The 24,690-nt window shown below is 41.3% G+C and overlaps 1 protein-coding gene across 3 annotated transcripts in view; it reads left to right on the top strand.

The window, feature by feature from the left end:
* Positions 1–24,690, top strand: part of ESR1 (estrogen receptor 1) — a 250,814-nt gene that overhangs the window by 141,023 nt on the left and 85,101 nt on the right. For all 3 annotated transcript variants that reach the window (XM_087718286.1, XM_087718285.1, XM_087718284.1), the window contains one exon: positions 2,262–2,452. In XM_087718286.1, coding sequence (XP_087574412.1) covers positions 2,262–2,452 — 191 coding nt within the window. The remainder of the gene's footprint in view (positions 1–2,261; positions 2,453–24,690) is intronic.

Raw genomic sequence — 24,690 nt, 5'->3', positions numbered from 1 at the left:
GCAAAGGGTCAATATGTCTAATACTTCACATCCTAACAGCAGCGAGAATAGTGTATGCACAGCAATGGAAATGTGAAAATTCCCCTTCAGAAAAGAAGATAATAAGGAAGATATTAGCATGCACAGAAATGGATAGACTAACATTAGAATTAAAAAACAAAAACGAGGCAGAATATTATGACACATGGAATAGATATTATCAATGGTTGGAAACATGAGGTGGGAATCGGAACACGAAAAAATTAGGCTAAGTAGACCTGAAATGTGATATTATATAAGTATGTATTAAAATGAATACATTGGTCAAAAATAATTGTATAAGACTAGCACTGTGTAAGTAGTATATATGTTATTTGTATTTCACTTTGGTTTCTATGGCGGATGAAATGCCAGGGCAGTCACACTGTGTTCAATATGTAAATAATAAAGATATATATATATTTTAAAAAACAATCATTTCATGAAGGGCTATCTCTTGGGAATGTTGTAATTATTGGCTCTTGCAGTGTTCAAAGAGGTAAACTAGATGCTTTCCTAAGTTTCTTGCCCTTATGTTACATGGTTCCATATGATACCATTATATCTCCAACCTCCTTTTTTGTGTGAAAAGATGTGCAGTGTGCTTATGTTGGTCTCATGTTCTTACACTAGGTTGACACAAAGTATAAAGGGACAAAAAGGGAGGGCAGGTTTGTATCTTTTACAACATATCTTTGAGTTCTCTGAGTAGAAATTCAGCTATAAACATGTTTCGCTGAAATTATTTCAATGAATCTTGTATCCAGGAATGTGTAGAATTATGTACTTAATTTCTTTAACAATGCATCTCTTTAAATTAGCTGGGATTACTAAATTACTTTTTATTCTAATGGAAATGACTAACATTTCTCATTTTGGCGAAGCTGAGTTTTTAGATATCCAAGGATGATATATAACCATAAGAAATTAGCACATTACTTTCATATTTTGACCATGAGTAAAAGATGGTAGAAGTGAAAGAGAAAGTTTTTAGTACAAAATATCTGCTATTTAAAAAATATTAGTCCCATTTTCATTTGAACTGGGTCCAAGCAACATACCATTGGTATTTCTTCCCTGCAAATTGAGCATTTGTCATCAAGAAATGTTTGATCAAGAAATGGAAACTTCTATTGGAATCCTATGTAATGTCAGATAGTACACTAGGCAGATTTTGCGGAATCTAAAAGAGTTATTCTTATTCAGGTAGTCCTCAACGTATGACCACAATTGAGATCAGAACTTTAATCATTAAGCAATGCAATTGTTAAGTGAGTCATCATGCAACCATGAATGGTTTTATAACCACTTGTGCCATGATTGATAAGCAACTCACCTGGGCATTAAGTGAAATGATTTCCCTCAACAATTTTGTTTGTCAAAAGCCAATTGGGATGGTCGCGAATGGAATGTGACAACCACCTCATGCTGGTTGCAAGTACCCAAACCATGATCCTGTGACCCCAGTGACACAGTGACAGTTATAAGTGGTCTGGTAAGACTGGCCATAAGTCACTTTTTTCAGCAGCATCGTAACAGAACAGTTTTCATAAGACTAGGACTCCTTTGGATGGTATAGTCACTTCAACACCTCTCTCTTGTCATGGTATCTAAAGTTTAATCTGATGGTGCCATCTGAATGTATTGATTTTGGCCAGAACATTCAAGAAATGACTTCCTATGCTTCCTGTGTAGTCATTCGGGAAATGGGACTCTCTTCAAGCTATTGTTCCATACATTGGTTATATTAATCAGTGTGAAAAAGCTGGAGGAGCAGATAGCCAAATGCACCATTAAGAAGTAAGCGTAATGGCAATGATAGAAGTGCAAAGTTTAGCTGCTTATGAATGAAGCGGGAAATGGTTCCAATAGTCTTGTCTGCATTATGTTCTCAGCATACAGTTCCTTTCATATGTAAATAAAGTCTTCCTTCAGATGAACTCAGCTTCTGGGATCACCCTAATATTTGTGGTTGGCGTCAATCCACCCCTCCCAAATTTGACAGTTTCTTGTAATGAATGATCATACTTCATTAGCTTGGTGAAGTCTTACTCCCAATCGCAATGAGCTTTTCATGTGTTGACTTGTAGCGCCAACTGGCTCACTAATGTTGGGAACTTGGTGTTTGATGAGTTTAGTTTTCTTCTTACAAATATTTCATGACCAAAGTAGGTTACTAAGATCCCAGTATTTTCACCCTGAGCTATTCTTCACTGTTGAACTCACTATCGTTCATTTTGCAGGCCTGGCTCGGAGACCAGACGTCACAATGGCAGAGAGCGAATGACTAGCACCAATGAAAGGGGAAACCTGTCTATGGAATCTACCAAGGAGACCCGCTATTGTGCTGTTTGCAATGATTATGCCTCTGGCTACCATTATGGGGTTTGGTCCTGCGAGGGCTGCAAAGCCTTTTTTAAAAGGAGCATTCAAGGTAATATAACATTGACACACCTGGCATGAAACTATCTTACTCAATGCCCTTTCTAATTAAGTAATGAGAGTGATGTTTATTACTAAACAGATTGAAATTGTGGGTTGGTATATAGCTCATAAAATTTAAATGTTTAGAATAAAGAAATAAAAAAATAAATAGTTCATGCCATATTAAAAATGCATATTTAGTCTCTGTTTAACATATAAGTGTGAATACATTGAAGTTTGTAAGCATGAATTGGAAATTTGAAAAACGCTACTCTGGACTATTATCTGTACTGAAATATTTTGTAAATAACTTAGATTTGTAAATTACACATCTAATCCCAAGCACCCATTTTGCTTGTTTCTTCAATACTTGCCTGCTCTATCTTTGTGTAATGCTGCTGTTACAGTTCATATAACAATAGCAGACAAAATAAATGCAGGACTCCCTAAAGGAGCTTTCCATGAGATAATGGTCAATGTAGGTATAGTATAGATTCTACTGCTTGAGCAGGGGGTTGGACTAGAAGACCTCCAAGGTCCAGGGCTGGGCTGCTGGGGGTTCGCATGGGTTTGGGTGATCCTCTAGCTAGGATTTTGTCCAGTTCAGCAAACCCACAAATGCCATCCCTGGCTGGCACCGTCTACCCCACGTCGCCTGTTCATCATGCAAAGTAAGTGCAGAGCCCAGGCAGAGGCTCGAGGAGGGCAAAAAACAGGCCTACCAGAGGTTCCGGAAGTCCAGAAATGGGCCTCTTTCTAGCTTCCAGAGGGCCTCTAGAGCCCAGGGGAAGCAGCTTTTGCCTTCCCGGAGGCTCAAGGAAAGCCTCCAGAGCTTGGGGGTGGTGCTGAAAAATAGGCCTACTGGAAGTCCAGAAACAGGACATTTCTCTTCTCTAGAGGAAATCAGTTTTCATCCTCTTGGAGCTTAAGGAAAGCCTCTGGAGCCTGGAGAGGCTGAACCACCCCCCCCCCCTCATGGTGTCGAAGGCCAACTAGACCATGCTCACCATGGCCACGCCCACCCAGCAACAGGGCAGCAAATCCGTTTCTGGAACTTTTGAAGCCCATGCCTGCCAAGGTCCCTTCCAACTCTATTCTGATTGATTGAGTCCCCTTAAAATATAAGGCACCTACAAATCTCAATTCCAACTCAAAACCAGGAAAGGCTTTCAAGAAGTCCCCAAACTGTTTGCTGAAATGAGGCGACCGCTTATGAATTGATCCAAGTGAGCTAATTGATTGGAAAATTCTTAGTCCTGATAGTAGTGAGGCAGATGTTTGAAAGTACTAGATTCTTACGCTGAAATACATGTAGTCCTCAATTTGCAACAGTTCATTTAGTGACCAAAGTTACAAAGGCACTGGAAAAAGTGTCTTATGACCATTTTTCACACTTACGACCATTGCAGCATCCCCATGGTCACATGATCAAAAGTCAGACACTTGGAAATTGTCTCCTATTTATGAGTGTCTGGGGTCATGTGATCACCTTTTGTAACCTTCTGGGCAAGCAAAGTCAATGAGGAATCCAGATTCACTTAACAACCATGTTACTAAAGTAACAACTGCAGTGATTCACTTAATAACCGTGGCATGAAAATTCATAAAATTGGGCAAAATTCACTTAACTGCCTTGGTTAGCAACCAAAATGTTGGGCTATATTGTGTTGGTAAGTTGAGGACTCTCTGTATTACCAGCTTGATGGTAGGTTGCCATTTGCCCCCCCCCCCTCTTTCTTGGCCTTCCCTAAGCATTCTGGGCAGGCTTTCAGTATGAATGGAATTTGAAGACCTTAAAGGCAGAAACAAAGTACACACAGTTGTTCTGACCCCCCCCCCTCTTCATACACCAAAGCACACCGAGACAAAGATACTTCAAGGATTTATTAACACACAGTCCAGGCCTTGGCAGCAATCCAGCACAGACTGAACTTGGCAGCAATCCAGCCTGCCAAAATAGGCACGATAGCTTCTCCAGCTCTAGTAAATACGTTGATTCCTGCGACGAGCGTGTAGAAAGTCATTCCTTTTATAGTCTTGAGAGGAGCCTAATTACCACCAGCTGAGTTCCATTATCTCCTGTAACTGCGCAACTGTTCTTTACGCCTATTAGCCCTCCGTTGCCAGGCATCCAGGACCAACTCCCGTGTCTCCTCCCCACTGCTCCAAGGCTTGACTTCAGGAGCACGCTCCCTTTGGCTCTCACCGCTGCTCCAGGCCTCAGATGCCTCCTGGTGGCCAACCAGCCTCTCTGCGCCCTGCTCGGAGTCGGAACCCTATCCAGGGTCCTCCACATCTTCCAGAGCCAACTCATAGGGCCCCTTGCTGTCGGAGTCTGGTGGCTCCAACAGCTCCTGCTGGGCCACAACACACAGTATATGAAGAAAAAGTAAATACACAAAAGAATAAAAACATGCATTTCTCTTCCTCTTGGCTCCTCTTACTAGCCCAACTATCGTTTTTTGATTTGGGGATGAACAAATTGTTGCCAACACCACACTCAGTCCTGCATTTTTGTAATGAATCACTTTAGGTCCCTACTTAATGTTTCATTGCTCAGTACATTTGCCTTTCCCAAGATAAGCAGTTGAATCTATTACTGTCTACTGTCTTCTTAAAGTGATGCTTCTCATGTAGTGAACTGTAATCTGGTTACAGAGATGTTCGTTTTTTAAAAAGTATATCCCTTATGCTGTAGTCCTCATCTCCTCCCCCCCCCATCACAATATTTTCATTGCTGCTTTAAGATTTTCTGTTTCATCCAAAAGCTTTTTTCAATTACCACTAAGGGGTGCCATGTGTATTCTTAATGTAGTTTCATATCAGCACATGTTGCTCTTTATTGATTTTCTGTATCAATATGTAGAGAGTGATCTCGAGATAAGAGAATGTGGGATAAGTGAAAATTGTAATCCTGTTCATGTGTGACATTGTGTGTGTGTGTGTGTGTGTGTGTATTTTCTGAGGTTTTCGCGGGTGTTAGTATGAAGGTCTTTGGTTATTCGGGTTTTCTCCCGCGTAAAATTGGAAGTGTCTTGGCGACGTTTTGACAAAGTCTCATTTGTCATCTTCAGGCTTCGTGCTTCCAGGAGCAATATGAGATCTCAGCTGTTTCTTCCTTTTAACTGCCAGTGGGGGTTTGAGCTGATTGGGTGGGAGCTTGGCTGTGTTCTGATTGGGTGGAGGTGTGTTCTGATTGGTTGGGGGTTTGTGTTTCATGTAAGGATAGGAGGGGTTTAAAGTGGCTAATGGTGCAGTTGCGGTCTGGCTTCTGGTCCTTGGTCGTGCCTCATCATCAGTGTGGGTTTTTGTCTGCTTTCTTTGTGGATGTTTGGTGGTGACATCCTGTGTGGCTCTTGTGAGTGTGGGCCTGGTGTCATTCAACATGTTAGGGACTCGTTTATCAATAAGGGCAGGCTTCCAAATGGCTGGCAGGTGGGAAGTATCGTCCCGCCTGTTCATGCTGTGTGGGCGTTTTTCTATCTTGATGGCTTCTCTGATTATTCTGTTGTTAAAATGTTCAGCCTTGGCAATAGTTCTGGTCTTTTTAAAGTCAATTTTATGTCCTGTGGCTTTAAGGTGTTGGACCAGGGAAGAAGTTGGTTCCTCTTTTCTGATTGCGTTTTTGTGTTCTTCAATGCGTGCACTTATTCTTCTGTTGGTTTGTCCGATGTATGTGGTGGTGCAGGTGGTGCATGGGATTTCGTATACTCCTTGATTTTCTAACTCAATTTTGTCTTTGGGGTTTCTTAGGATGGTGGATATTTTTCGGTTAGTGCAGAATGCTGTCTTGATGTTGTGTTTGTGGAGGATTTTGCTGATTCTGTCTGTGGTGCCTTTTATGTATGGGAGGAGGGCTTTTCCGTTTTCTTGTTCTCTGTCCTGGATTTTAGTGGGGGTTTCTTTTTGGAAACAAACCCCCAACCAATCAGAACACACCTCCACCCAATCAGAACACAGCCAAGCTCCCACCCAATCAGCTCAAACCCCCACTGGCAGTTAAAAGGAAGAAACAGCCGAGATCTCACATTGCTCCTGGAAGCACGAAGCCTGAAGATGACGAATGAGACTTCATCGAAACGTCGCCAAGACACTTCCAATTTTACGCGGGAGAAAGCCCGAATAACCATATACATATATATATATATATATATATATATATATATATATATATATATATATATATATATATATATATATATATATATATATATATATATATATATATATATATATCCCCCTTCTCTCACAGAATAGTTGTGAATTCAGTGGACCCTGCATTATCTTATCTGACCTCAGCAATCAACTCAGCAACAATGATCAAGTTCATAGGGTTGAGAAAGCTCATGAAGCACATGTTGAAAATTTGAAACATGAGAAAAATAACAACGTTAAAAGGATTATGCACATTCTGAAAATGATTTAGAAGGAAAGTTTTAGAGCTCACAGGTGTACAGCACTTTTCTGCCACTCATTAAAGCACTGATGTCTTTTTTCAGGCATCCCCATGAGCTGAGCAGTTTGCATTACAGCACAACAATGTTGCAATGAGTCCAACTTTTAAAACAGCAGCATCTTTTTTGCAGACTATGTTAAATTTAGTTTAAAGAAAGTTTTTAGCAATTGAAAAAGGATCAGATTATTCTATTACCTCACCCTCATAGAAGATTGTTCCATGGCTTCAAATTTTCAATTCTACCCTCACAGATATATTTTTTTTGATATTATATTAAATCATATTCTCTTTCTGAAAAAGATATTGCTGCCATTATTCAGTTCCTGAAGTACTTGAAAATGATTAGTTGCTTGAGGTACTTCCAATCTATGGGTCTTCATATTTTTTTCTTAATTTTCTTGCAACTTGTGAAATCAATCAAGGAAACACTATTGTAACTTTCCCAAAATCTGGATCAAGTTACTTAAAAGTTATTTAACAAGAGTACCTTGAAAGCTCTCTAATTTATCTTGGAATGCTTCTGCTCTTTTTGAAGAGAAGGCTATGAAGCTGAAGACATGAAGTCATCTACGACATTTTTTGGATGAGATTCTTACTAAATTATTGCTTTCTTTCATCACAAAACAAATGGTGTGGAGAAGGAATCTATGTAGTCTTTCACATCTAGTTGTTCTGTCTGTTTTTTTATTACCTCTGCCTTTCTAGCTTGAGAAAGTCATTAAAGAGGGGAAAATGGAATAGCTGTCCAATGTACTTTGGTTTTCTATCACATTAGGCTGTTTTTCTCCCCAGTCTTTATGTAAAGTATCTCAAATTCTCATGGAGACAATATTCTGGCAATTTTTCAGCCAACTTCAGAACTCAGTATATGAGATGTCTTATTATGGCTGAAAAATTGATGTACATGAATTAATATCAGTACAATAATAGCAGAAAAGGTGCATGAAACAAATAGTCATTCTAACTATCATATCATGAGTCATACTGAAAGGCTGATAATAGGCAATGTCCCTTTACTCAATGTTACTAAATTAGTCAATCAACAATCAATCCTGAATAAAATAGAAACATTATTTTGCAGTTCTACAGATGTGTGATGTCCAAACCATCGTAAGCCTGGAAAACCTAGAAACAATGAGTTCTAGTTCCACCTCAGGATAGTGGTGAAATTCAATTTTTTTTACTACAGGTTCTGTGGGCTTTTGGGGCGTGGCAGGGGAAGGATACTGTAAGATCTCCATTCCCACCCCACTCCAGGGGAAGGATATGGCAAAATCTCCATTCCCACCCTGCTCTGGGGCCAGCCAGAGATGGTATTTGCTATTTCTTCAAACTACTTAAAATTTCTGCTACTGGTTCTCCAGAACCTGTCAGAACCTGCGGGATTTCACCTCTGCCTTAGGGTGACTTAAGGCCAGGGGTGTCAAACTCATGTCGTTGTGGCAGCATCACATGATGTATTGGGACTCCCCCCCCCTTTGCTAAACTGGGCATGGATGTAGCCACCGTGTGATACATTTATGGGAAAAATAGGAGGAGGAAAGGAGTGTTATGTAGATTTGTCTCCCTGAGGCAAAAAATAATAAAAGTGGGGTAAAAAAATCTAAAAAGAGCTCTCTTGGTAACAACTTTTCAAGGCTACAGAGATTTATTGGTATGGGTTTTCATGGCCAGTATCTGTTGGACAGTGTTGGATTTAGTGACCACGGTCTAGAGAAAAGATTTCCTGAAGTTTCATCAAGAACTGTGGCTAGCATCTTTAGAAACAAGGTGGTATGACTAGAAATGTCTCGGAAGATGCCAACCACTGTTACTGGTGACAAATTAGGAAACCTGTTGTCTAGAACAAGGTCACGAACCCTGAAACCCAACAGTGCTAGAGGGATTATTTGTAGGACGAAAATCTTCATGTTAATTTAAAACAAGAGATAAATTTCACTGAGCTAAAAATTCCCAAATCCTTGAAACAACAGATAAGGTAAGAAATGCTTCAGAGTACAATTCAGCAGCCTGGAGGACTATAACTTCCATATTCTTCATTTATGCAACAATTTGAAGCACAATGGAGTTTTTGGTGCAATAATCAGTGGCTAATTAGATGCAAAAACGAATAAACCATCTGATTTTCTATAACTTTTTAGTTTTTTAAAAGCACATTTTGCAGACGTTGATTGGACAAGTTCATAATATTTTTAGAGGTACGGAACCCACCTATTAAAGCACATTTTATCATCTTAGTCCCTAGACATCCAAGCAACACTCTCACAATTTTGATGGAGGCTGTGGCAGTATGAATGGAGAGGACCAAGCTGGGGCTCCATCCTAAACAGAGGGAGTGAGTGTTGATTTGGGCTCTGTCAGACCCCAAATACCTTCTATTTCAAGTTCTGGTTGGGTCTTACTGGACTTGTGGCTCTTTCTTCAGCAGAAAGAAAGACGGCATTTGATCAAATCTATTTTGTGCAATTGCACCTATGCTTGGATTCTGGGTGGGGAGTCTGTGCTCATGGTCACTTATTCCTGACAATAGTCTATGGAGCTTCTCAGTCATCCAGGTCATGGTTGTCCCAAAGGTGGTTTTTTTTTTAGGAGGCAACTGGACTTTCTTGTTTTTTTCTTTGAAGACGTTTGGTTCTCATCCAAGAAGCTTCTTCAGCTCTGACTGTATGGTGGAAAAGGGAAGGATTTATACTCCTTGCAGACTGCTGGTCTTTTGCATCCTTTTGGAGAGTTGTGAAGGAACTTGGAATCTGTGTCCTCAGGGTCACCTGAATAGTGCAGATGGGCCTTGTACTTTGCAATTTTTCTGGAAATTCGTTCATAGTTCATCCCAAAAGCTAAAAGTTTGTGGAGATTCTCAGTCATCTAGGTCAATGTTGTCCCAAAGGTGCTTTTTTAGGAGCAACTGGACATTCTTTTTTTTCTTTGAAGACATTTCACTTCTCATCTAAGAAGCTTCTCCAGCTCTGACTGGATGGTCAGAGAATGGAATGGAAGGATTTATATTCCTGCAATTATTCCTGGTAACTTCTTATCTGCATATTGAAATATGTTCTACATGGAGCTACCAGTGAAAACTACTTGGAAGCTACAGCTGACACATGGATAGTTCTGACTTATCAGTCCCACTAGATAAACCAAATCAGAAAATCAGCTGTATAGGAAGGCTAGAACTATATTGTATTGAGATAATAACAGAATCTTGTAAGTCTGATTACACTATCTCTCACCTTATTCTTAGATCCCAGTGAATCAGGAAACCATTTGTCATGCCACTCTTGAATATTATCCTTTCCAGAACTTAAACAATGTAACAGCTGTGCTTGCTTGAGTAATGCAGTACTGCAGACTACTTCTGCTGCCTGCTGGCTGCCTGTAATTTGGCAGTTTGAATCTCACCAGGCTCAAGGTTGACTCAGACTTCCATCCTTCTTCCATCCTTCCAAGGTTGGTGAAATGAGGACCTAGATTGTTGGGAGCAATATGCTGTCTCTGTAAACCGCTTAGGGAAGGTTGTATAAAGCACTGAAGCGGTATATAAGTCTAAGTGCTATTGCTATTGCTATATTTGATAAACCTTTTAACTTATCCTTACCCAACACGATCCAAGTAGACTGGCATGTTCAGAATCTCATCTAGTAAACAAGGACATTTTATGGAACCCTTTAAAGTGTGCCTTGTCTATCATCGCTCTTGCCCTGTGGATGAGCATTGTTCCCAAGATTTGGAACAAGCCTCTGACCTTGCTGGTGTTTAGAAAGGTCCTGAAGACTTTGCTTTTCCTTCAAGTAGGAGACAATGCTGTATGAATATCCAGGTAGAGTTATTTTTATGGTCGCTTTTTATCTAGCTGGCTGCCCGGAGTTGCTTGGTGAGTAGGCAGTCATATAAATAACAAATAAAAATGTCCACTTCAATAAATAATTTTTGATGCTATTTCTGCTTTATGAAGGGCACATAAACAAATGTCAATTTATGTATTGCATTTCTGAGGTTGCCATAGCCTCCATTAGACTCCTGACAGCATTGCTTGGATGTCCTGGTGTTGTTTGTGCCCTTTTTCTTATTTTTAATCAGCAAAATTGTGTGATGTATACTTTGCCATGGTTGCTGTGTGGTGAGGGTAAAATTCAGAGAAGCAATAACATGAAAAGATAATTATATGTTGGTTTACGCTATGATCTAGAAAAGTGGAGATAATTAGATTAATTTCTATTAACATGTGAATCAAATAATTTCTCCTTTATTCTTAGTTACGAAGGACCTAGATTATGGCTGTGAAACATTGGCTCATTTTAAACCTGGTAGTATGGGGCATAATTAATTTCATTTGAAAACTTACAGCATTCTTTTAAGTGGCAGGATTTTTATATAATTTGAATAACACTATATTGCTAAAACAATAGCTCAAGTGCTCCTCAAAAAATAGGTTTTAAAAATGTGTGTGTGAGAGAGAGGGTGGGGGAAGATGGAAATGCACATTGATGTGGAAAACATGCCTCCCTGGGTGCATCTGTTGTTTTTCCACCAGCATGAATATGGATGAAAGTCAGTGGCACAGGAATGATAAGAGCACAGTCTGTTGTGCTGACCTCAACATCTGCAATGGCCATTCACAATTAACATTTGACCCCACATAGCTGGCATGTTACAAACCAAGAGGTGTAATTTTCTTTGGTGTAGGCAATGATTTGCTGTGTTTCTTTGGATATTTCAACTCTATACTGTATTACTTCCTTAAAATGAAAACTCCTTTTTATGGTGCATACAGGTGGGACAAGAACATAGTTGGAAGGGAATCCCAATCCCTTTCTTTTGCTAGGTAGAGCTGATAACCTTGAATACTCAGCCACAAATTAAGTAAGATAAGTCTGAAGATCTTAAATGTCTGCCTCCAATTTGTATCCTTCCGTCTTTTTCAAAATTCTTAGAACCAGCTATATATTCAGTGAACTTATTTCCATAATGTACCAGTACTTAACTGGGAGGGTTACCAAAAAGGAAATTCATCCAATACATTCGGTCAATTTAACCCCAAAGAGATTCAGTCATGCACAAAGATCACTCCATTGGACATCTTGTAGCAATACGTAAATCTAGTGAGTTAACTTACTCTGATTATCTAGTCCTCCTAGAAAAAGCATGGAGAGAAAGAGTGGTGATTAAAGCAAGCCTCTCAGTTACATTGTACAACTTATTGCCAAAGCCTGGAGAGAGAGGTGATCCATTCCAAATGTCAACAGAGCACATCCGTTAAGTCATGCTACTGTGGCTTGTCTTGTCAATGGAGAAGGAGCCAATGACAGTGTGAAGTCTCGCCAGTGTTAATTTATTTTTAGTTCACATGCGTGAATGTTCTGAATCTTGTAATGCTTGTGGACACAGATGTATCTGGTAGAAACTTCCAATCCTTATTCTGAAGTGGTCTCCACATGTAGGATAGAATTGATTGGTTGGTGGCCCTGGTCCCAGTATCTTTGGGTTCAATGCAAAGAGGTTAATTTTGCTATCGGTCAAGTTCAGAAAGATGCAAATTAAACCAAAGGGCTAGAAATAAGCAATGAAGTTTTGCAAATATATAGTGCTCTCACTAGAATAATTATATATGCATTTACCCATCAGTGGTGGGATTCAAAAAAATTTTACTACCGTTTTTGTGGGCGTGGCTTTGTGGGCATGGCTTTGTTGGACATGGCAGGGGAAGGATATTGCAAAATTCCCCCCCCCCATTAACCTGCTTTCCAGCTCCGTTCTCCTGTTCAGGGCAACAAAAGAAGATCAGCTGGGAGGCTGGGTTGTAGAGGGGACGGGGGCAGCCTATTTTCAGGTTCTCCGAACTATTCAAAATTTCTGCTACCGGTTTTCTATAACCTATTCGAACTGGGTGAGTACCATCTTTTTTATTCATGCTTCAGATTATCATGAGGCAAGAACAGAAAACAATGTCTGCCATTGTGGCATGAATCAGAAAATCAGATAGTTGCCAGTTCAGTGGGAACTTTAAGCAAGACGCTTTTCTCCCATCTCCACCTACTCAAATCTCCTACTATGGAGATAATATTTAGAGTTCTAATTTATTGCATAGTTGTTAGCATTACAGTCACTGGTTAATGTATTTGAAGTATTCTGAATATGCCTTGGTGGTATGTAGGTGCAAATAATTATTACAAGTAATAATAGTCATTCATGTTAAGTTTCCACTTAATGCATCTATAGGTAACCTTAAAATAGATACCATCAAGGGCAGATCTGAATAGACAACATGCACTAATCCTTTCAATGAGGAGACCCCTCTAGGTGTTTTATTATAGCACATAAAATAAGGCTATAGCTTATGTAAAGACAGACATTGACAATCTGAACAATTCTTTCATGGATAGTATTTGCCATCAAGTACATTTTCAAAGAATGTAGAAATAAAGCATTTATCAAGTTGAACTTCTGGTGATGTCGTGAACTTAAGTTTTGTTGTTCTCACTGCCTTCATTTGTTTTTTTAGCTTCCCAATGTAGTATTTCCTAATGGTCTCCCATGCAAATCCCAAACGGTCAGGATCTGTTTAATTTTCAAGATCAGGCAAGATTGGCTAGCTGCTGCCACCCATCTGGGCTCTAGAGTTTCTATAGAAATGCTTTAGATCCAGGGGAGAATCCATAATTTCATGCTCCTTTAAAGGCCAACAAAATGGAGATTGTTTCCTGGGTCTTGCTAGTTGAAATTGCTCGCTTGAGAGGATCTTAGAAATAAGCCACATCTGTCAGATCCAACAGTTGGTGCTGAACCTATGGGAGACATCCCTTAGTTAACTAAGCTTTTGTAAGCTTTAAAAGTGACAGTGTTAGATCGGGCGATTGAAGGCATACTCAGGCTTCAGAGTAACAAACAGCTCTTTATTAGTATAAGTCAACTATGTACAATCCAGTCTGACAGCAGCCCTTTTATAGGGAGCTGTCAGACCCTTCGACCAATCAGATTGAATCTCTATTCCCGCTGGAACAGAGGACCTTGGTGTAAACCATTACCAATGTTTCTGGTATCTTAACAGTTAACACTTGGAATTGTACTTGGAAGCAAACTGGTAGTAAGTGCAGCACTTGGGGCCCTAGTAGTCTATGAACATTTTGTTACCCACCTACCACCACCCACACCACTGTGATCTGTAGCAACTGTAGTTTCTAATTGGTTTTCAACGCAGTTCCAACTACAGTGCATGGCAAAAGTCTATTTGTGGTGTGACCAAGACAAAAGTGACAACAAGAAGGAACTCCCAATTCAGGAAAGGATGCATTTGACATATAAGATGAACCAGTGGTGGGTTCCTACCAGTTCAGACCAGTCAGCTGAACCAGTAGTGGTTTGGCAGCCTGGGTTGCTGGAACAGGCAGCGACCCAGGCTGCCACGTCCCCGAACCGGTTCTCCCAGTGGCACCATAGGCGCCACTATCTTCGTTTTGGCTTCTGCACATGCACAGAAGCATTTTTATAGTATTGCACATGCACGTGCAGTGCACATCAAGAACGCACACTGTATGACCAAACTGGCAGTAGCAGCTACCAGAAGCCACCCCTGAGATGAACCTGTGAAAAGGCACTGTTGGTCATAGTTGCCTCCTGCTCTTCAAACAGGAGCTACAAACCCAAGAGGACCCCAGATTGTGTACTAGACCTATACAAACCTGTTCAGGGCTAGAGATAGAAGGTCCTTAGCATCAAACAGCTAAATCACTCACATTGGCTTAGTTTTGCTAGGGTTGAATTGATTACTGCCATCATGGAACATGACTTCAACAGCATCTCTTGACCAGCTCAGAGATGAGATTTATACTTGAGTATCATGTGATGATACCTGAAACCGAACTGATAGACAACCTGGCCCAGTGACCTCATGTAGATGTTAAATAGAAAGGGACAGAGCATCAACTGAAGCATCCTACGTTGTGCTTGATAATTCTCTTGGAACAGCCATGGAGAAAGTTGTTGGCTGAATGCAATTCTCACCCCAATTAGGACATACGTAGAATCATAGAAAAATGATGGCAGAAAAAGACCTAATGGTCCTTTGAGACTGCCCTTGGAGGGTTTTTTTGTTTTCTTTTAATGTATGTATTTATTGTTTTTTAATTATTTTTATTTAAAATTTTTGTTGGATGATGAGCATCACTTGTTTAGCTGAGCTGGGCGAATGTTGTGGACATCATGGGTAGGGAAAAAAGTTTTTTTTTCTTCTGTGAAAAATAAAATTTTGTAAAATCTTTTCCAAATTGAGTTGTTTTTGGGTTGGATGACACAACAGTCCAGTAAGAAAACTAAACACTAGGAAGCTATTTTTTTAAACAGTAGTAGTGATGAGTAGACATGAGGGGAAGCTATCTTTTTCTTTTTTGCTAATTGTGTGCTTTCATCGTTTTCTTTTTTTAAGAAAAGTAAACAAAAGTTGGTGTGAAGATTCAGGCTGTGCAAATTATTGTGTCAGCCTGCTTTACAGAAACAGGGCTGGGATATGAATGGTGGCCCTGCTTAGAGATGAGATTGGCATTTGGATTCTTTAAAACTCTTTTGCAGACATGGAGTCTATTTTCATGTGCCATATACTGAAGCGAACACTTTTAACACAAGTCAGTGCAGTGAAATGGGGATTACATTACTTGTCTGTACTGCAACTCACTTCATTAGATGATGATGATGATGATGATGATGATGATGATGATGATGATGATGATGATGATAGTTAATCAAGAAGGTCCTTCTGGAAAGGAGAGGAGGGTGGAAGGGAGAGAAAGAGAAGGAGAGATAGTAGGAAAGGAAGAGGAAGAGTGGAGGAGTGGTAAGGGAAGAAGAAAGAGGTAAGGAGAGATGGGTGGAAGGGAGAAAAAGAGAAGGAGAGGGGGTAGAAAGGGGAAGAAAGAGGGTAGGAGTAGGGGAGAGGTAAGGGAAGAAAGAAGGGGAAGGAGAGGAGGAAGGAAGGAAGGAGGAATAACAATAGTATAAGAATGGCAAAGAAAAAGAATAACTATATGAATGTATATCTATAATTGTATGTAAGAGAATAAATGACAGTAGGAATATAAAGCACAATATAGGTAAACAATATTTGGTTATAAATAGTTAAGTATAAATAAATATAGAATTGTACATAAAAATGGATAACAAATAATGAGACCATGAATGCAAGATAGAAATGTATAGAAGGGAAAACACTAACTGCAAAGAAACCGATACAGAACTGCTGTATGTTATATGAAGGAACTTCTTGTTCCTATGTTGTTTTAAGTCATGTGTTTGTTTTTGTTGATGTGTTTATGTGTTTAAAATAAAAATTTATATATATATATATATATATAAAGAAGGTCCTTCTTAGCATTATTATTGCAAGTCAATAGATCTTAAATTACTTATTAACTTGCATGGCGTTTTAATATACAAGCTTTGTGAACTAGTGTTTTGTCTTTTTTTTTCATTTAATGAATGAAAGGAATAAAAACAGAAAGACTCTCTCTTGATTACTCTTATCCTTGAATTGATAAATAATGAAGCGTTTTACGCATTTTTCATTTATTTATCTATTAATTTTTTTTGTAGAGCCACCAATCTTAAACCAAACACTGTGTGGCTTACAACCAAGAATACACATATAAACAGGTAATCTTTGCTTAATGACCCTAATTTTGAATGGCAACTCTGCCACTAAGCAAAGCAGTCGCTAAGTGGAAAAATCACATGACCTCGGCTGCATATTTTCAGCTGTAAAGAGACAAGATTCTTCAGATTCACACTTTGCTTTTGTTTTCTTCTAGCTACTCTTTCTCTCCCTTTGGAATAATTAAGTGTCTACTTACTGTGTCTACTCTTGAACACATTGAAAGCAATGTGATCCTGCTAGCAGCTTGGGAGCTGCAGGTGAACGTCTCCCCCCCCCCTTTTCCACCCTCCATCGTGGACGCAACGCTCAGCTTTGGACCCAGATTGTCACGGTCCTATTTTTGTTCATGCTGCTGAGACGCTGGGTGTGCTGCCCTCAGGGGGGTTGGTGAGTTTGTTGCTGGGACGCCGTGGGCCGAAGGGTTAGGCTTGCTGCTGTTATTGCTGCCGACCCAAATGCACTCCCCCTTCCATCACAACTCTTTTGAACTTTTGACTATCATGGCCTGTCTCTTGGCTCATGTTGCTGTTGCCGCTGCTATCCGTGGTTGCTTTAGGAGCCCCCATTTTAGACGCCTGACTGTCCTCGCCTTTCGACCGGCTTTACCCCCGCCTTTACTCTCAAGACCAACATTTTGGAATAAGCTGGGATATTTGAATCCACCTCCGGCCTCGCTGAGACTCCCAGCCATTTTCCTGCATACCATCCTGCACCTTAATCTTGCAGAAAGAAGAAGGCAGGGGACGAATAGGACATGGGTAGGGGGCCTGCTTGGCACCTTCCCCCAACTGACATTAACCCTCCAACCATTTTAAACTCTTAGGCCTTGCCCTTGTTGCTGGACTCCACAGAGGAGAAGATCAAGAACATTAAGTTTTCTCCTCTCTTGCACAGTACGCAAAAAATTTTTAGGAATGCAGTGTGACTGGTATGTTTGATTGATGATTGTACCCACTTTTTAAACTTCATTATTGTTGTATTTTCTGTGTTTTTTAACTGACCTATGTGGGGAATGCATGGACGAGTGACTGTGTTTATGTAAGAGGATGATTGATTCGAAGGGCTTGTCAGGGAACGCGGGGGCTATAGGGGTGGTTGGTGGGACTACGGACACGGGAGTGGGCCGGAGCATTACGGTCTTAACAGGGAGGGGCAGATATGGCGGGGACTTTAGGGCAGGCCATTACCAGGGAAGGAGGGCTCGCTACGTCACAGAGATCCCTCCTTCCGGCCCTATGAGTCCCACTCCAAGGCCAGGTGGTGTGAGTAATCAGGACCCTGGCCTCAGGCTGCTGGCGCTAAATGCCAGGTCTGTAGTTCATAAAGCTCCTCTCGTTCGGGACTTGATTTTAGACAAGAGGGCAGACCTGGCATGTATTACTGAGACTTGGCTGGGCCCGGAGGGAGGAGTCCCCCTCGTAGAGATGTGCCCAGAGGGTTTTCAGGTGCACCATCAGCTGAGAGCTCAGGGAAGGGGTGGGGGTGTGGCTATTGTTATCCGAGAGTCTGTAGCACCTCGTAGGATCCCTGCTCCGGAGCTTGTCGGGTGTGAGTCCCTGCTGGTGAAGTTGGACCTCAAGGGTCAAGTGGGTCTGCTGCTAACATACCTGCCTCCTAACTGCGTTGCAACAGCCCTCCCCTCGCTCCTCGAGTCGATAGCCGAACTGGCAGTTGAGTTCCCCAGACTTATGGTTCTGGGGGATTTCAATCTGCCTTCGCTCGGTGAACACTCTGATGGAGCGCAGGAGTTCATGGCTTCCATGACAACCATGGGCTTGACCCAAGTAATCCGAGGACCAACCCATTCAGCGGGTCACACGCTTGACCTCGTATTCCTCTCGGAGCAGTGGAATTGTGATCTTGGTCTGAGGGGTAGCGAAATCTTGCCCCTGTCATGGTCAGACCATTACCTATTGAGGCTTGACTTTTGGAGACCAAACCCCCACTGTAGGGAGGAGGAACCAACCAGGTGGTTCCGCCCCAGGCGACTTATGGACCTTTCGGGGTTCCAGACGGAGCTTGGGGTTATTCCTTATACTCTCGCCCGCAGTTCGGCGGAGACTCTGGTTGCTGCCTGGGATCTGGCAGCGGCGGAGTCTCTTAACCGGATTGCGCCTCTACGGCTGCTCCGAGGCAGTGGATCCCGGAAGGCTCCTTGGTTTACTGAGGAACTCCGGGAGATGAAGCGCCGAAGGAGACGCCTAGAGCACCTATGGAGGTCCAGCAAATCCGAATCGAGCCGAGCATTTTTGACAACCTACACCAGAGATTACGTTTGGGCAATTAGGACGGCTAAGAAAACACACATTGCCTCTCTGGTTGCGTCTGCTGAGTCGCGCCCAGCCACCCTGTTTAGGATAACCCGTTCCCTCCTAAATAGGAGGGATACGGGCGATCCGCTGCAGGGCAGGGCTGAGGACTACGTCCAATTTCTCGCAGACAAGGTTGCTCGGCTCCGGGCGGACCTGGACTCCAATTCTGCAGTACCAGCTGAGGCACTAAGGGATGATCTGGTAAGTCATCGCTGGACTGAGTTTCAAGCTGTTGCCCCTGAGGATGTGGACAAGGCCATGAGAGCTGTAGGTGCCTCCACATGTGTGCTGGACCCGTGCCCTTCCTGGCTGGTTGTAAACAGCAGGGAGGTGACACGAGGCTGGATCCAGGCGGTTGTTACCGCCTCTCTTCGGGAGGGGACCTTTCCCCCCGCTTTAAAGGCGGCGGTGGTGAGACCCCTCCTGAAGAAACCATCCTTGGATCCAGCTGTTTTAAATAACTATCGTCCAGTCTCCAACCTCCCCTTTGTGGGGAAGGTTGTTGAGAAGGTGGTGGCCTTTCAGCTCCAGCGGTCCTTGGAGGAAGCCAGCTATCTCGATCCATTCCAGTCTGGCTTCAGACCTGGCTGCAGCACAGAAACCGCTTTGGTCGCGTTGACCGATGATCTCTGGAGAGCCAGGGATGGAGGCCACGCCTCCATCCTAGTGCTCCTTGACCTCTCGGCGGCCTTCGATACCATCGACCATGGTATCCTTCTGTGACGACTGCAGGAGGTGGGGGTGGGAGGCGCTGTTTTACGGTGGTTCTCCTCCTACCTCTCGGACAGGTCGCAGTCGGTGTTAGTTGGGGAGCAGAGATCGACCCCTAGGCCCCTAACGTGTGGGGTGCCTCAGGGTTCGGTCCTGTCCCCCCTTCTTTTCAACATCTACATGAAACCGCTGGGTGAGATCATTCGACGGCACGGGATAAAGTACCATCAATATGCGGACGATACTCAATTGTATCTGTCCGCCCCGTGCCAACTCAACGAAGCGATGGATGTGATGAGCCAGGGGCTGGATGCTGTTAAAGACTGGATGGGGGTCAACAAGCTTGTGCTCAATCCAGAAAAGACCGAGTGGCTGCTGTGTTTCCCTCCCAAGAATTGGCCAAGTACTCCATCTCTCAGGCTGGGGGGTCAAATTATACGCCCCTCAGACTGGGTTCGCAACTTGGGAGTCCTCCTGGACCCACAGCTGACCTTCGAACATCATTTGTCAGCTGTGACCAGGGGGGCATTTGCCCAGGTTCGCCTGGTACACCAGTTGCGTCCCTACCTGAACTGGGAGGCCCTCACAACAGTCACTCGTGCCCTTGTGACCTCTAGGCTGGAATATTGCAATGTGCTCTACATGGGGCTGCCCTTGAAGAGCATTCGGCGACTCCAGCTAGTCCAGAATGCGGCCGCGCGAGCGATAGTGGGTGCACCTCGGTTCACCTACGTAACACCTATCCTCTGCGAGCTGCGCTGGCTACCTGTTGATCTCCGGGTGCGCTTCAAGGTGCTACTTATCACCTATAAAGCCCTTCATGGTAGTGGGCCTGTGTACTTGAGAGACCGCCTACTGCCAATTACCTCCACCAGACCGATTCGATCGCATCGATTAGGCCTCCTCCGAATTCCATCTTCCAGCCAGTGCAAACTGGCAACTACCCGGAGGAGAGCCTTCTCGGTGGCTGCTCCGTCCCTTTGGAACGAACTCCACATGGAGATTCGGACCCTCACCACCCTCCAATCCTTCCGCGCTGCTGTAAAGATCTGGCTGTCCCGGCTGGCCTGGGGTTAAGATTATAGCCCCACTCGAATTGTGCAATTGTTGTGTTTTTCTTTTTTTAACATGCTGTATTGTCTATTGTTTGTTGTTTCCCCTTCCCTTTTGAATTATGAGCCGCCCTGAGTCCCCTTAGGGAAAAGGGCGGCATACAAATAAAGGCAAAAGTAAAAGTAAAGTAAAAGTCTCTTCTCTAATCTCTCTGTTTGGGGAGAGGTGCCAAGCAATTTCTGTAGGCAATCCCCCTTTTGACTGATCCTCCCCCCTTCATAGAGTGGAGAGCTTGGAGAGGAATTTGAAGGGAGCAAGCTAATTGCTCTTCTACACATCAAAAGCATTGGAAAATTTATTAGGACATTCATGATTAGGCTATGAGCAGGAATAAAAAAGTTATATTTTCTCCTACGCCAAAGAACAATGGAATATAGACTGTACCTTTGTTTCCTATGAACATAGCGGTGAAATATATGAAGTATAATTCTATGATTTGTTGCCAAATTAACTCACATCAGCCCCACAAGCTTCTTCTGTATATCTGAATGATTCCTGTTGATTTAGTTGGAATTTTGTAGGAAATCATTTCTGCATGGATTCCAAATTACTCTTGTAGGAGCTGCAGGTTTGTCTAGGAGCTGTGATCCTTTGAAAAAGTACCAGATGTGCTTTGTAAAACTCTGTATAAAACTCTGTCTAGTATTTGTCTGAAGTTTTGCAGCTCAAAATTTAGTAACTATTCAATAAATTTAGCCTATAACTTATTATATCTAAATGCAAATGAGCCAAATATGAGTAAGTGCTTTTTGTAATGTAAGCTACTCACATTCCTGTTAGGGAATCAGTAACTATAAGGTTTAATTGCTCCTTCCAAAAGAATAGTATTTATTGTTAATTTCACCAAATATTAATTGAATGGGTGACATTGAAAGCTCTCCTAGAGAAGAGCATCAGTGAGAAAAAGAGTGGAAATGAGTCAAATGAAGTTAAATTGCATTTGGTTTACATTTGCTTGCTGGAATGATGAATAGAGTTTTATAATGATGTCAGGAAAGGAAACAATCCTTCAAATATGTGAAGGGCTTAGTCTGGGATGCATTTGTTCTCTGTCATATGCCTAGCTCGACTTTTCCCCTTAATTGTAGTGACTCCTGAGAGTCACAGGTACCTGCCTGTTTAACTGTTTTCTTGCATGAACACTTTTCTCTGTTGTGTTGATGTGTGAAAACCTAGTAGCATCTCTGTTCCCAAGGCCAGTCTGCGTAATTTGAGTTTCTATTGATTATTGCCCACAGAGTTAACTAGAGACATAATTCCACTTGTTATTCCTTCCTGCTCTTTTCATCTCATTGTATTTTTGGAAAATCTGTTTGTTTTCAGCTTTAGCTGCTGTTTCCATGAAGCAGCCAGAAAACAAAAGCTCTTAGGCTTATTGCTTGGTTAAATCTCCTTTGCATAAACATTACTTAGGGAAAAAGGAACCATCACAAACAGTACTTAAACCATTGCTATAATTTATAACTACCACTTATGTTGGAGCATGAATAGTTGGTCCATGATCTAGACAGATTTTTCTCTTCTTTAAGTCTGAGCTTCCTGGAAGAAATAAAACTACATTTGGTGCTGGAGTCACAGTTGAAGTTTTGCCCAGAAAATGAAGAATATTTTCAACACATACTGATAATTCATTTTATGAAAGCAAAAAGCTTTCTATTTTGTAAATGTGACACAACAACATTTATTACAAAAATTGATTGTTTTATATTCTGAATGAATCATAGATCAAAACAGTTGGCTGAAAAAGAAGCACAGAATGTTCATAATTTCCTGCCATTTTGTCAATTAGATTTCAAAGGTATCTCATGTATCCCCCCCTTTTTTTTCCTTTCCTTTTCTTTTGAGGCAATAGTAGATTATAATTCAGATGTTCCAGTTAGGGACAGAGACCCAGGTCCTGTCCTGACAGAATGAGAGCAGCAGGAAACCAATACTCTGAAGCATTGGGAAAAGAAAGTCCCACATCATCCTGCAAGCATAGATGTCACAGCTAAGAAGATTTTGGATATTTGCTAAAGATTTCATACCGTATATACAAAAAGCTCACTTAGCATAGCTACTTGAACAGAAATATTTTGTGGTCAGTAATTCTGTCAGTGTTTAAAAACAAATCAGGCCAGATCCAGATGAAATAACTATTTGCTTTGCCAAAATTTCTGTAGAGCCATAATCTATTGCTGTTGACTTTTCTAAACAGTCCTTCACATACATCTTTAAATATTAATTAATAATATTATTAATTTAAGTTTTTTAATGTTTTCTTATAGCTATATTCCTAGCCACATTCTTATTTTCATTTCAGAAATTACCCATAACTACTTTTGATTGATGCTTGGTGTAATAATATTGCAGCTTCATAAAATGAATTGTTTATAATCCACATGTAATCAACATCTCACATGAATATAGTTAGCACAAATTATTGCTTGTTTATGTAATCATATGAGATACCCTCTCATTAAAGGCTATCATTAAAACATTCCCTTTCAGTTCAATAAATCAAAGTTTTCTGTTAAATAAATAACAGATAAAGCTTTCTGGGTCCTCCCCCCATCAGAGGTTCTAAGAATTTTTAATTAGCAAGTATTTTCCTGTTTGACAACAGCTTATATTTAATTTACAATAACATATTTATAAGCTGATTTATTTTCCTTTTATATATGTAATGTAAATTTAATGTTTCTTTAGTCTGAGAAGCACTTATTTAAAAATATCTATTTAGTTCATGTAGTATTTATACTCTTTGACTTTTCATCTTTCTCTTGAAAGATGATCTTCCCCATGCCAGCAGCTTTACAATTAAGCTTCAATTAACATAAAATAATAAACAGAGAGTGCCATGATTGAGCAAATGCCAGTGTTTGTAATTAATACAAACTTTAAAGAGAGAAAGAAAATAAATGGCCTTTAAAAATTGGAAAAAGAAAGAAAGGGAAAGGAGAACCAACCAAATGAAGCTGTTAAATGAACCCCAGGGCATGTTTGTAACTGGTTTCATGTCCCCAAATCTGCAGAAATATTTGCCCACTGCTCACTGCTGTTGCCAACCTTGCAATGTTTGGTCCTTCTAGGAACAACTGGCTGACAATGAGAGAGAGTGAAACTGGTATCTCTAGCCAACCCTATTCTCCTGTCTCTTGTCAGGGTTATTGCCACAGGTCTGCAGTACAACAGCTGTGATGAAATGATGCTGAGGTGCCATGAAAACATGACTTCAGCAAGATTGGCAGGAGAAATGAGGAGATTTTGTTTTAGCTCAGCCCTCCTTCCTGACCTGGCTGTCATGCTTATATCCCAGCACAGTCAACCCACAGAAACATCCTTACCACGGGGAGTTTCTCACTGTCTTCTCAGAGGAGGAGTAGGAAGACCTTAATTCACAGTTCACAAGGTGAAAGAAAACCTTATCATTCCCCTAACCCTAACCTGGACTTGCCTTACTTGGAAGGAGAGGAACCTCAATTGTGCTAAGTTGTTGAGGTAGAACAGGACCAAGTGCTGACATCAAGGTGGCATCATATGTGTGTGTGTGTGTGTGTTGAAACAGGTGCACAAATTTGAGAAATGTTGCAAGTCCAACTATTTGGACAACCCAACAACCATGATTGGGGTTTTCCTCTCCCTCAGATTGTCAGGTTTTTCCTGGTACTCAGATGGGTTCTCAAAGTCCTGAGGACAGTTGTGGTGATGAGGCATTGGATAGCTCTAGGTCTTTCTTCACAATCTCACAATCTCCAAAACCTTTCTTTTTCAACATTGGGCAAGTTGAAAAAGGAATTGAACCTCCTCATCCAAATATACTCAAAGTAGAAATCAACAGACCAACATTTAGTATGCAATCAGTATAAAAAAACTTGTGGTTAGAAATAAAACGTATTTAAAGTAAAGAATAGAAAAGCCTCTATTTAGTTCATATAATGTTTCATACAAAGTTTAATATATTGCTTCTTTGATCTCTTCATGGAAACGTCTGCTACATATATAATTTGAAACCCTGCAATATTTTGCCGAGAGTC

This window comes from Thamnophis sirtalis, unplaced genomic scaffold (assembly GCF_051295495.1).
Source record: "Thamnophis sirtalis isolate CommonGarterSnake01/CBP01778 unplaced genomic scaffold, rThaSir2_p1.2 scaffold_6, whole genome shotgun sequence".
Taxonomy (NCBI): Eukaryota; Metazoa; Chordata; class Lepidosauria; order Squamata; family Natricidae; genus Thamnophis; species Thamnophis sirtalis.
Note: the sequence above shows the minus strand (reverse complement) of the source record. Positions and strands in the feature narration are given on the sequence as shown.